The sequence below is a fragment of the Manis javanica genome, chromosome 11 (assembly GCF_040802235.1).
Source record: "Manis javanica isolate MJ-LG chromosome 11, MJ_LKY, whole genome shotgun sequence".
NCBI lineage: Eukaryota > Metazoa > Chordata > Mammalia > Pholidota > Manidae > Manis > Manis javanica.
In genome coordinates, this window is record NC_133166.1 from 118566025 (window position 1) to 118579176 (window position 13152).

The 13152-nt window shown below is 59.5% G+C and overlaps 1 protein-coding gene across 13 annotated transcripts in view; it reads right to left on the bottom strand.

The window, feature by feature from the left end:
* The window catches only part of DAGLA (diacylglycerol lipase alpha), a 60925-nt gene that overhangs the window by 7402 nt on the left and 40371 nt on the right, over positions 1-13152 (bottom strand). For all 13 annotated transcript variants that reach the window (XM_036995618.2, XM_017652577.3, XM_036995614.2 and 10 more), the window contains 11 exons: positions 11577-11664; positions 9448-9582; positions 8761-8838; positions 6918-7042; positions 3675-3828; positions 3015-3098; positions 2824-2901; positions 2401-2481; positions 1407-1549; positions 1038-1106; positions 592-664 (listed from right to left, as the gene is read on the bottom strand). In XM_036995618.2, coding sequence (XP_036851513.2) covers positions 592-664; positions 1038-1106; positions 1407-1549; positions 2401-2481; positions 2824-2901; positions 3015-3098; positions 3675-3828; positions 6918-7042; positions 8761-8838; positions 9448-9582; positions 11577-11664 — 1108 coding nt within the window. The remainder of the gene's footprint in view (positions 1-591; positions 665-1037; positions 1107-1406; positions 1550-2400; positions 2482-2823; positions 2902-3014; positions 3099-3674; positions 3829-6917; positions 7043-8760; positions 8839-9447; positions 9583-11576; positions 11665-13152) is intronic.

Consider the following 13152-nt stretch of genomic DNA (forward strand, 5'->3'; position numbering starts at 1 on the left):
GCACAGGTCAGCTCCCTCCTGCCTGCCTCAGGGCACCTGGCCACAGCATGGCACTCCATGGCCTGGTACACCGAAGGCCTGTTTGCCACAGGAAGGACCCCCACAGTGTACTCCAAAGACCTGATGAGGGATTAGGAAGGGCTGATCCTGTCCTCTGAGCTTCAGTGGAAAATCAGAACAATCTGCACCCAGTCCCCCCACGAGTGGTCTCCAGACTCCTGGGACCTGGGACATCCAGCAGGCTTTGGAGGAGGGCACCCTGCCTACTTTCTCCTGACCGGTTTCTCCTGACTAGGCAGCTCTATGTGACATGAGCCAGGACTCAGGAGACCTGGGTTCCAGTTCTGACACAGCTACAACTTGTAGGAGTAAAAGCAAGTCCTCTGCCCCCTCTGGGCCTCCGTTTCCCTGTCTGTACAAGGATAGGCAGTGGGATGATCTTGGAGATGCTGAGGGCGACGGCCTGAGGCTCCCATGACACTGCCACACCCCAAGCCGGCCTCTCATGGCTGGGGCCTCTTGGGCTTTCACAGGACAGATGAGGTGCCCAGAGCCGGGATGCCCAGGCAGGAGGGAGTAGGGGGAGCTCACTTTGGGCTTGGTGCTTCGCTGCAGGACATCCAGGAGCTGCCTGCGGAAGCCTTCCAGCTGGGAGAGGCCGATCCTGGGGGGAGAAGCCAGACAGGACATCAGCCTTCCCTGGCCAGGGATTGGGGGAGTAAGAGGGTAGCAGGGGAAGGCGCAGGCCTGGCCACAGGAAGAAGCAAGATGGGACGTCAGCCTTCCCTGGCCAGGGATTGGGGGAGTACGGGGGTAGCAGGGGAAGGCCTGGGCCGGGCCACAGGAACAGAAAGAGCAGGCCGTCAGGGTCATGGGGTGGGTGGGCCAGGGCAGGGTGAGCCTGCGCACCTAAGGGCAGGGAGGAGGCCCTGGGGTCCCTCGGGGAGATGGGAATTGACTGAGAGAGGCTTGGTGCGGGGTGAGGCCCTAAGGAGGAGCTGCCCAGGCCAGGACAGTGGAGAGAAGGGGGGACTTGCCTGGGGACGAGATCTTTGCCCAGCACCACCGCCGTCACGAATTCCTTGGAGTACTCCATGGCATCCTCACTGCAAGGGAAGCCAAGGGGGCCGGTGGGGGCGCGCCACAGTGTGTGCAGGGGGTAGTTCTTGACTCAGGGTCCTCTGGGGGGCTCATGGGTGCCAGGCTGCGCTGCCTGCTCCCTGCCCCACCTTTCTTGCCAGTCAGGCAGTAGATCCTGGGGTCCGCCTGGCATGTGATAGAATGGCCCACGTCCCCTCCACTTACTAGGCCATTCCCAGGCCCCCATGTGACTGGAACCCAGACTGTCCAGTTCAGCTTGCAGCCCTGGCCAGCCCCAGCCAAGCCCGAGGCCCCAGGCTGCTCACCTCAGCAGGCCTCCTGGTGGGGAGTAGGCGAAGCACTTGAGGGTGGGGTACTGGGGCCGCAGGAGGAAGGAAAGGATGGCAGCAGTGCCTGCACCCAGGGAGTGGCCCACCACAATCAGGCCATAGTGTTTGGTTCCACGGCCCTGGAGACCAAGAGAAGCCTGAGAGCCCTGCCCACTGCTTGCTGAGCTGTCTTGGTTGATACCAAGGAGGCAGAGGGGTCTTCCCAGAGTCCTGGGATCACACAGTCTGTGCTGTGTGGCTGCTGGGACAGAGGAAGAGTCAAGCTAGGGTCCCACTTCTTGGGAGATCATGCTGACAAACTCCTCTTCATCCTTCAAAACCTTGCCTGGAGGTGACCTCCTTGGAGAAGTCCTTCCTGATTTTCCAGGAGAGGCTTACTGCTTCCTAGACATTGCATCTGTACCTGGGATAGACCTTCTTGTACAGTGATTACACTCTAACTAGTTGTTTACCTGCCCCCAGTCCTGTGCCCCAAGACCTAGACTGGGGTCTCCTGAGGCCAGGGACTTTGGGAAGGCTTGGCTTTGGGAAGGGAAGAGGGCAGCACCATGGATGCAAGGGCAGATACTTGCACAGGCAGTGGGCAGAGGGCGGGGTCCAGATCACCTCCAACCAGAGCAATGCCCCTTCTATCTACTCTGTAATTACTTGTCACTCTGCTCTATCTTTTGGAAAGTCCTGGTCCAAACAATCTCTGTGTTTCCAGTGCCTGACACAGAGCATGTCTATAACTGGGTGGGGCCATGCAGGAGCACCCAAGAGGAGCTGGAACAAAAGATGAAGGGGTTAGCGTGTGGGAGGGACCAGGCAAGTGCAAAGAGGGCTGGGAACTAGGGACCGCAGGAGGGGGCTGGAGCCTGGCCTGGCCTGCGGGGGAGGCTCCTTCATTCTCCCATCCTGTCCTGATCTGTTGCTTGGGGGAGGGAGAGCTGGGTATGGCAGGGGCTCAGTGGCCTGGAAAACGCCTCACCAGGTCTCGCCCGAAGGCCTGGGACAGGACCATCTCCTGCTCCAGCTTCTTCTTGATGTACTCAGCCGAGAGGACCATTCCCTGGGGGAGGATGAACAGGTTCGTGAAGCTGCCTAACCCTGTTGCACCCGTTTCCCCCTTTGGGCCTCGTAAACCAGGCTGTGGGGGCTGGTAGGCACTGCAGCACATCATTTCCATTTCACAGGGGAGAAGACCAAGGTTCTGAGTAGTTGTGTGTCTATAGAGACAGTGTGAGCTCTTCTAGGGCAGAATCTGCAGGGCTGTGGGGGTCCTGGTAGGTGGGCTGCAGTGGACCTTCTAGATGCATCCACACCTCGCCAACCAGTCTCTCCCAGTGAGCCCAGTGAGCAACCCCAACAACAGGACAGTCTGTGTGCTGGCAGGGGAGGAGAGGAGGGGTACCTTGTGTCCCAGCCAGGTGCCGTGGTGCCCCTCCACTGGGAGGCGCTCAGCATCTCCAGTCAGGTCAGTCAGGGCGTCCTATGGGGAGAGGGAACAGGTCAGGGGCAGGGCTGAGGACAGGAAGAGGGAGGCAGACAGCCCACCAGCAGCAAGTGGTCCACCGGCTGGGCTGGGAGCCATGGGCAGCATACCTTGGGGGACAGGGTTCCCCGGATACTGATCACCACCTTCTTCTTGTCATGGTCCACTGCCACGTAGAAGGGGGTTTCATAGACCTGGGGGAAGGGTGGCTCATGAGCCCGAGTGGACCCTGGGAGAGGGCCAGACTTGGGAAAGTGACCTAAGCAGCGGCCAAGGCTTCGGGGCTCCAGCAGTCACCGTAGGCGCCCCTGACGCCCCACTCTGCCCACTCTGCCCTCCTGCTGCCCTGCTGTCAGGGCAGCCCCAAGTTCTGTGGTCCCACATGCTGGGCCAGAGGGAGTGCTGCCCCCACCCAGGGCCTTGCGGCTTCTTCCCTCTATTCCTCCCCTCAAAATGCTGGGGCCAGAAGCCCCAGTACTGGGTGTGGAGTTGGGGCCCACACCCTAGCCCCAGAGTGGGCACAGGCCAGGGTGTGGGGGGGGGACCACCTCTGGTCTGCCCAGCTAGGGCAGGCCTGCAGGCTTCTGCTGGCAGTGTCAGCAAGCCCCAGGGGTCCTGCTGCCCGGGAGGATGGCTTCAGCACCCCAGGCCCTTAGCCACCTGCTCCTGACACCAGGCCCCAGCCCCGCCTGCCCCTGCAGCCTGCAGAGCACAAAAACGAGGGTGGGGTGGTGAGCTACACGCTAGCCCAGCCCAGCCTGGCCCCTTACCGCGTCATGGCAGGACGTGTAGACGATGTCTACTGAGGTCATGTTCTCATCCAAGAAGTGGCGCCGGATGGCAATGGCATTGCAGCCACAGCAGTTGTCTTCTTCAATGGTAACTCCGGGGGCAAATCGGGGCCGGGTGGGGCACAGGCAGCATCTGGGGTGAGGTAGCAGAGGGCTCGGGGTCAGGGGCTCCTGACGGAGAAATTTTCTCCGCGCTCATCTCTGGAACCTGCTCATGCAGCCCCACGCCCTCATCAAACCTCCTCTGCAAAGCTGCACCAGCAGTTCCCGCCCTCCCCTGACTTGGCCTCCCGGTGGCTGGTGACCTGGTGGGTGTCTTCCCCCCTCCCCTTGCAGTGCTCCCCCCACCCACACTCTCCTGGATTGCCTTTCCTCCCTGGCAGCTTCCTCAGCTCGGCCTCTCACCGAGGGCCCAGACGTCAGCCCAGGACCTCCTCTCCCCTCTAGCTGCACTTGGTCGTGCGAGACTCATCCAGTCTCCAGCTTTGAATACCGCTGATGTGCTAATGGACCCCCAGATGCTCCATCCAACTGCCTATATGACACCTCCTCCCAGATGTTCCACAGGCTCTTCACCTTTCCAGGTCCCAGTCCCCAGTGGCCCACCCTGCACGCTCCCTGAGGTCCATCCATGCAGCCACACTCCTACCTCATTGTCCCTGCATCCATGGTCCCCTCTGCCTGAAAGGCTGTACTGCCAGATATTTCGTGGCTGGACCCTAACTTCCTTTAGGCCTCTGCTCAAATGTTATGTGATGGTGACGTGTAGACGTGTAGACCCTGGCCACCTCGTTACCATAGGCAGCCCCCAGCTCAGCGTTTCCCAGCCTGACAACACACCTGGCTTTATTTTTCTCCCAAACACCCATCTGCTCCAATGAGCTATGCTCCCTTGTCTGTGTACTGTCTGTGCCTCCCTACCAGGTGGTGGGCTCCACAGGGCAGGGCTTGCTCTGCTTGGTTCACAGGTATGTCCCTAGCCCACAAAACAGTTCCAGGCACATAGTAGGCTCTCCCAAAACAAATGGGTGAACATCTGAGCTGGGCACCCAGCTGGAGGTGCAGCTGCTCCTCCTGCCACCAGAGGGAGCCAGCACTCAACAGATCAGGCTCTGGAGCCTGGAGAACACATGACCCACGCCTGCCAGCTGTCTTGGGATGATGGCTGAGAGTTTATTAAGAATTCTGAATTTTGCTAATATTGAGAGGTTTGTCTTCAGTCCAGCAGCACCTGAGTGACTATACATACTTCCCAATAAGGAATGACCTCTCAGTGGCTGCTGGGAGAGCGCCCCGCCCCCACTCCCGGCCGGGTGGGGCAGGTCTGGGTCTGGCAGCTGAGCCCCGGTTCTCAGGCAGCTGTGTCCTCTTTCTGACCTCAGCGCCATCCTCTAGCTCTGAGCATGTGGCCACCACAGTGTGTCCAAAGCTGGAAACCTGGGCTTGAATTCTTGCTCCGGTGTGTCCCTTCATGGCCACAAGGGCCTGGAAGGCACTCAGCCACCCGAAGCCTCGGTTTCATCCTCTGTCAGAGCAGCTGTTGACAGCTACTTCAAAAGGGTGGTGTGAGCTCAGGAGCCCTCCATGCAGGAAAAGCTTGGCATATAGCAGACGCTCAATAAATGATGGCTCTTGCTCTCTCCAGTGAGAGGGCTCCCTCTGAGTCACTGATCTGAGGGCACCAGGGCCAGCGTCCTGGATGGGAGGGGCCTGAGACATCTTTGAGGCCAGCACTCCTGCGAGAGGAGGCCGGGTGGGTGAGGGGTTTGGAGGCTGCAGGAGGAGGGTGAAGGGCCTGGCACCTGAGGTGGATGGGCAGCTGTCTATGGGACCCTGGGCTGCTGTGGACAGGCTGGGACTTGGAGAAGGGGGCCCGACCCTCTGGCCTCCACCTTGACACCCTGGGCCTCAGGCCTGGATTTCAGGCCTGCATCTTTTCTGTCCCCTAGGAACCTGGTTCTTCCAGGTGGGGACCTAGCTGGGCCCTTTTGGGGTCTGAGAATGGTCTGCTCTCTCCCCCTGCAGCATTGAGAAGCTGACACAAACAACAATGTGCACAGCACCTCAAGTGCCCGGCCTGTTGGTGACTCCCTGGCTTCTGAAATAGCCTGTGGGCAGGTAGGACATGGCCTGTACATAAGATATTCCCTGCCTGGCCCATGAGTAATGGAGCAGGGCCTGTGAGAGCCTCAGTCTCAGGTCTCTGGTCTGGTGCTCATTTTGAGAAGCTTGTCAGCCTTGGCAGGGACTCCTAAGGATGCTGGGAAGAATGCCAGCTATGTGCAGGCTGGCAAAGATGGGGAGGGGGTGGGGGGTGCCCTGGTCTCCAGGTCAGTTGCTGGGAGGCTGGTGAGAACAAGGTCCCGGGAGCCACTCAGCTCTCTGTGGAAGGAAGGGCACAGCAGGAGGGGTGAGGCTGCTGTGAGCCCCAGGGGTGGGTGTCAGTGGCAGAAGCTGCCCATGCAGCATGCCAGCCTTCCTGGAAGAGGAGCCAGGGAGCTGTCCTCATCTTGCCTACCCTGGGCTGAGGGTGGAGCCACCAAGGGCAGGGGCAGGGGCCTCTCCTGGAGCTGTGCCCTTTTCTGGCCACCAAGGAAAGCAGAGTCCACCCGGTTCCCAGCAGTGGGCGCAGGGCAGTGCCTGGCAGGCCCAGGGCAGAGGCCATGACGACTCCTGCGATGAAGGTTGGAGCCTTTCACCCAGGGGCCTTCCAGAGGCCTGTACGACTGAGCCTCTACTGGGAAAGTGCTTTCTTTCAGAAAGGCGGAGCCCAGGAAGGGAGCAGGGGAGGGGATGTGGGTAGAGGGGAGTGGCTGAGAGCGGCAGGAGGGTGAGGGCTGGGAGGGGGAGGGAACCAGCAGTGCCAGATGCCCCAGCCCGCATCACATTTACTCCTCTCAAACAGTTCCCGAGGCAGTACGGCCATCCCATATTACAGGTAAAGAAACTGAGGCTTGCAGTGACAGACAACTTGCTCACAGCTGGATTTGAACCAGATACCAACACTGACTCCAAAGCCGTGCTCTTCCCTGCCCCTGATAATGCAGCAGCAGAAAGGCAGAGGCCCAGAGACAGTCGGGGAGAGAAGCAGCACAGGCTGCAGGCCACAGGGGAGGTGGGGGCTGGGCAGCAGCACAGGTGGTTTGGGGAGAGCCTCGCACAGGCAGGACTTCAGCCCCTTCACACACGCGGGCTGCGGGGTGGAGGGCGTGGGGAACTCACGAGCAGGAGCGTGCCAGCTGACAGAGGCCGCAGGCGGGCTTCCGCATCAGGTACATGGGCCACCCATAGGCGGCCAGGGCGAAGAGCATGTAGTAGCACACCTCTTTGTAGCGGAGCATCTCTTGCTGGAAGACAGGAGGAAGAGGGTGGTCACCTCACCTCCTGCCCTCCCCCCTGCAGCTGCAGGGCCCATAGGCTCCCCTGGAGGGAGGAGCAAGCTACAGGCCCAGCACCCTCCCCACCTTGGACGAGGGACGCTCCTCCAGATGATAATTGCATTTCCCTAATTATCTCCATGATATAACCAGGGCACGGATCCTCCTGAGACCCGTCCTGTTGCTCCAATCTCAGAATTAATGATTTGGGGACAGAAAAACACTCAGAGCGCTGGATCGATTTCCTTGCCTGTCTTCCCAAGCAGGGAAGAAAGGGGGAGGTGTGAATGGCGATCACCCGCATCTGCAATCAGGCCTGGGAAGGGACACTGAGCCCTGAGAGGCCCTGGGCCCTCCAGCTGGGGGTGCGCAGGTCTTGAGCAGCAGGGCCGGCCCTGGGACACTGACAAGTCCCGGCTCTCTGGGCCCTCAGTTTCTTTGTCTGCAAATATAGGGAGACTCCCGCTTGACTCATTGAGTCACAGGCTCCCAGGGGGAGTCTGGGCCCGATTGGGGTCTCTCCAGAGAAAGGCACCAGTTTGAAACCCAGTGTCTGAGGCCAGTGGCTGTTGTTATCAGCCTGATGGGCTGGAGGGAGGCAGGAGGCACGGGCATCCCAGCGAAGAGGCTTCCAGTGTCCAGGGTGTACCAGGAACAGGAGGCCTCCTGCACTTTGAGGGAATTAGTCATCTTGTAAAAGTTAAAGAGGGTGATTAGTCATTTTGTGAGGTGAAACAGGTAGTGCCTTAATCAGGGCCCAGAGGGGCGGAAGTGTCCCTGGGCCAGCTCGGTCTGCTCTTCAGGAACTAGCTGGAGAAGGTAATTATCCTCTTCGTGCACTGGAGCTCTACTCCGGCTGGAGGGCAGGTGCTGGCAGCCTCTGCCAGGTGGCAGGCGAGGATCCCGGCACCTTGAGGCTCTGCTCCCTGCCCCCGCCTGCACCCTCCACAGGTGAGGGTTGGGGGTAGGGTGTGGTGATGAGCCAGGAAAGCCGGGGGAAGCTGGGACAGGCTGGGCTGGGCACCTGCTATGGATGGGCTGTTTTCAGACAGGATACAGACGCAAGGGACCAATCCTTTCTAGCAGCACCGTGCTTTTCCAGCACGGTTGGGAGCCGGAACTTGGGATGGCTCCCTTCCTCTTCTTAGGGCTCTGGGTGGAAGGTCACCAGGCACCACTTACACGGGTGGGAACAGGCTCAGAGGGACTTGCTCAAGGGTACAGCCACCACGGTGGAGAGCTGCACACCCAATTCAGTTTGCTCCCGAGGCCACTGGCTGTTGTTTCAGCCCAGGCAGCAAAGTGCCCTGGGCACAGGCTCCCCCAGCCCCAGACTTGCCCCATCTTTACCTGTGAAAGGCTGAACTTCAACTAGACACTTGACAGGGGGTTTTGCTCCTCAAAGAGCCTGAAACCAAGTGCCTCCACAGCAATCTCAACAGCAGCAGGGGCTGCAGCAGCTCAGTGTCTGAGAGGCCAGGACCGAAGGCGGTGGGCTTGGTTAAGCAAATGCAGGTTCTGGGAGAAGGGGCATGGGCTGAGGGGGAGCTTGTCTGCAGGGCCTCGCGGGCCTCACGGAGGGGCAGGGGTGGTGCCACCACCAGGGCAGCTGGCCTGTCTGTGCGAAGGTCATTCCCGGGGAAGGGGAGCGCCGCGGACAGGGTTGGGTAGGGGTGGTACCCACTCACCGAGTTCTTGAGGTCGAGGTACTTGGTGTTTCTGGTCACTGGCATCCCAGAGAGGAAGGCCAAGATGTCATTGTTTGCCTGTAAAACAGGCGCCTGAGAATGCTGCCCCAGGCCCAGCTGTGTGGCTGCGAAAGGGCCTCCAGGCTTCCAGGCTCTGCACTCGCCCACTTCCCAAGGGCCTGGGAGCCCAGAGAGGTGGGTGGTATCTAGCTTTTCTGCGACCCAGACAGTTTTCCAAAATCTGAGGTCTCCTATTTCCAGTTGCTCCCCTTCCACCCAAAGACTCAAACTCAACTCAAACATTCCCAGCTCAGGCCAGGGGTGGGAGGGGGTAATATATTTTGTAGGAGATGCTGAGAGACCCTGACTGGGTTCGGGGTGCTGAAGAATGGGGGGTTGGGGATGGCGAGGCATGGGCAGAAGGCTGAAGCACCACACTGCAGTCAGTCACTGGGCTCCTGTGGCGAGGAGTCCCTTGATGTTGCCCCAGGAGGGAAGTCACTCAAGCAAGAGGCAGGAGTGGCTGGCTGAAGGGATGTGCTGGGGAAGAGAGGAGTGGGCCTCACAGGTGACCTCCAGGGCCCAGGAGGATGCGTGTGTGTGGAACCTGGGAGCTGGGAGCAGCAGCGGGGGCCGGGAGGAGGGTGGTGTGGGAAGGCCAGGTGGAGAGAGGGCCAATGTGCTCACCTCATCCAGCACGGCGTTTCGCTTGGCCCGCTGCCGCTGCCGGAGCAGCACGAGGCCAGCGATGATGTCAGAGGGCACAATGTCGAGGTCTCGAAAAAACTCAGCAAAGAGGTAGGCAATTTCTGAGTAGGCATCCTATGAGGTCCAGGGAGGCAGGAGGTGGTGGCAGGAGAGTGGGAGAGAGGACGAGACGAGGTGTGAATCCCCCAGGGCTGGGTGTCTACTCTGGGCCCCCTGCGCACGTTCACCCTGGCACCTCTACCGTGCTGGGCCTGGCCCCATGTAGTCCTTTGCAGCAGTGACCCCGAGGGCCCTGTCCTGGGCTCTGGGTCCCCACCGACCCTTCTCTGTCCTCCACCTCCCAGCCCTCTCTGTCCTTGGAGCTCCTACGGCAATCACCATTACCGTCTACACGCACAGATGCCAACACAAGCCATTTCCTGTTCTTTCCCCAGTCACTAGGAATCAAGGCCTGCATGGCCCGGCTTGTTTTTCCTCCAGCCTTTTTCTCTAGCAGAGAAGCCAAAACTAAGCTCCTGGCTGCTTTCCCCCCACACTGAGTTTCTTCCCACCTCCCACCAGCTGTGACCTTGAAAGGTTCCCTAAGGGCTCTGTGGAGCCTCCCCCACTGTAGGTCCCCACCCCCACATGCTCGAAGCTTCCTGCTCAGGGATCCCCACAATGTGCCTGGAGAAGGTGAGACACTGGGCCAGTGGTCCCTCCGGCTTCTCTGCTCCCCAGGACAGATCAAGCCAGATCCAGGGACAGGAGGCAGCCGGGACTGTTTGCTCTGAGGCTTCCCTGTGTCACACCAAGCTGGGGACTGTACCCTCTTCCCTAACCTGTTAGGAGAGGCTGTGGTGGCAATAGACTCTTGACAAAGGGTTCTCTCGCCAGGTTTCACCCTTGAGTGTCTGGCGCTTGTAAGAGAAGAAAACTCAAGGGTTGCAAACTCTAATGCCTCACGGGGCCAGCCGGAGCCGGCTACTCCTCGGCTGGGCTGACCACCCTGCCAGGGGCCCGCACTGCCGGATCCGGAAACATGGAATTTTACATAAATGCCTGTGAATTTTAAATCTTGGCCACCAATTCAAATCTTCAAGCAACACAGCATGGGCTGATCAAAACGTGCTCTGGACTGGACCTGACCCCTGGGTCATCAGCGTCTGACAGACCCAGGCTCTGGGCACCCCCTGCAACATTCTGCCCTTTCACCAGGCACCAACATGAGCTGCGACTGCCCGGGAGGGGAGGGTGCCTAGGCCTTGACCCCTCAGTCCCCTAGAGAAGCCCGTGGGAGTGCTCCCCACCCACCAGGGGGAAGACAGAGCTTATTCACTCTGAACTACTCACTCCACTGCTCACCAGGGGCTGAGCGGGAAGCAGCCCCTCAGGGCTTCCAGTGGCTTCTGTGGACAGCATTTGCTGTCTGGCTCAAGGAAGCATGGTCTTCTGACCTCACTGGTTCTGCCACTAACTAGCTGTGGGACTCTGAGCAAGTTACTCCACCTCTTTGGGCCTCAGCTGCCTGGTCTGTAAAATGAGTGGGGCAGGGGATGGGGGGTACAGTAGGTGGTCTCTAAGAGCCCTGCCAGTGCACGGGGGGAGGGGCTCCACTCAGGTTGCAGAGGGCCTGCCCAGCCCCCACGGCCACCCACAGCTGACCCAGCCTTCCTCCCACAGGCCTGGCACTGGCTAGCCGGGCCTTTGGACTCCCCAGGGCGCCAGGCGCGGAGGGCAGACTGCCCATCTAGGACCACATTCAGCACTTTACAGCACCCACGGACCCTCCAGAGCCACTTGCAGCTGCTGGTCTGCTTTTCTCGCCTTCAGGTCACCCTGATTTTTGAGTAGCTCTTCTCTGCTAGACTCTAAGTTCCTGGGGTGGCTGAAGGGTCTTCACACCTTTCAGTCCTCTTGATAAAGTAAAGGGTTGGGTGTTTCCTGGGCTGGAGGTAGTCAGTCAGTGGATAACAGGTCCCCATAAAAGCAGGCTGTCACTGTGCTCCTGTCAAAGCCCAGCACCTTTCTACCAGTCCTGTCCCACCCAGGACTGCCAAGGAGTGAAGGCCTCCTGAGTTGCCAGCAGCAGGATGTGAGCCTGAGGGGGGTGACCTCCGGGTACTTACTGACTGGGAGTCCTTCGTCCGAGTGCAGCAGAGGAACACTTTGAGCCGGCGTGACCAGCTGGTGGCCTGACCCTCCTCTAAGCGGTGCCTACAAAGGGGGAGTTGGTATGGATGAGGTCAGAGGCCTGGGACAGAAGAGCCAGGGACAAGACGTTATGGAAACTGGGTGGCCTGTTCCCAGGACCCCGCCAAAGGCCTCCCTAGCAGGGGGTTCTAGGGGAGAGCAGGCCTGGGCCTGGCCAAAGCTGAGTGGCCAGTGAGCTGGCCGCCAGCCAGAAGGGCACTCCTTGCGAGCACTCCTGCTGGCCTAAGAGGATGTGCTATTGGGCAAGGCCAGGCCTGGTTCCTAGCTTTTGGCAGGCTGAACACCAGCATATCCTGGGGGCTTCAGAGCTTGGAGCCCAAACTGGGGGCTGCTCCATGGACTAAGTGTCCAAAGGCTCAAAGCAAGGGTCCTGAGAGATGGCAGCAGGGTGCTAGGCCTCTTTGCCAACTCATTCCGAGAGACAACAGACCCACTTCAGCTCAGAAAGGGTATCAGATACTCACATTCTCTGTACTTGGGAGAAGGTTTAAGGGGCCAAGTGAAGCTCTGCATTTCCCAACTCCTTCTATCTGTTCTATTAGAGGGAAGAGAGCTGCCACCCTTCATTTGCATGGCTGGCCCCTCTCCACTGGCACCCCCACTGCCCCCGGCCCAGTGGGCCTGGCTGCTCTGATGGGGAGTAAGGGCACCCAGGGGTCTGCACCCAGAGGCAGAGCGCTTAACCAATTCTCCATGGAGGCCTTTTCACTGCTGGGTGCCCGAGACAAGTCAATGTGTTTTGAGTATAAATATAACAGATCCAACATTAAATATGCAAATTTCCAAACTGAGCAAGAAGGGACTCGCTTGCTTTTCTGACATGTGCGCTCCTACGAGCCCCTTTGGAGCCTGATGCTGGGTGGTCAGAAGGGGAAGGCACAGGTGGCCCTGAATGCATGCAAGGAAGGCACTTAGCGTCCATCGGGAGTGACAGGCCAGGCCCTCCTTCCTGAGCCTCCCAGCTTCTCTCTGCAGCTAAGGGCTACTTCCTGCCCCGAAACCTGGTTCCATGAGGCAGTGGGCCACAAGGACAGGACAAGCCACGGGGCCTTCCAGGGCTATAAGGAGGGGCTTCTGGGACCTGCCAGCCCTAAGGGATGTGGGCAGTCTTACATCCTAAACCACCATCCCACCTGCCAGGGGCTAGATGAAGGGACTATGTGCTGGTCAAGCTGTGTTCCAAGAGCAACACATTCTTTAACCCTTTCTAACCTAATGGGCTTTTACACATTCAAAGAGAATTTCCTGTTGGGTCTCTGGCTGATGCAGGGCAGACCGTACACTTTACAGCACTACCCTTTGTGCCCACCAGGGTGCAGGTGGAGCCGGTGACAGGTTTGGCCTAATGTGTCGGGCCAGGGAGACCAAGACAGGAGAGACGTACTTAGTCTGGACAGAAAGTTACGGACCCAGCACCCCTCTAGCTCGTTACAGTGAGGAGAGGGCAGACAGTCTGGCAAAGATCCAAGGTCAAGGCTCCCAGGGAGTGGT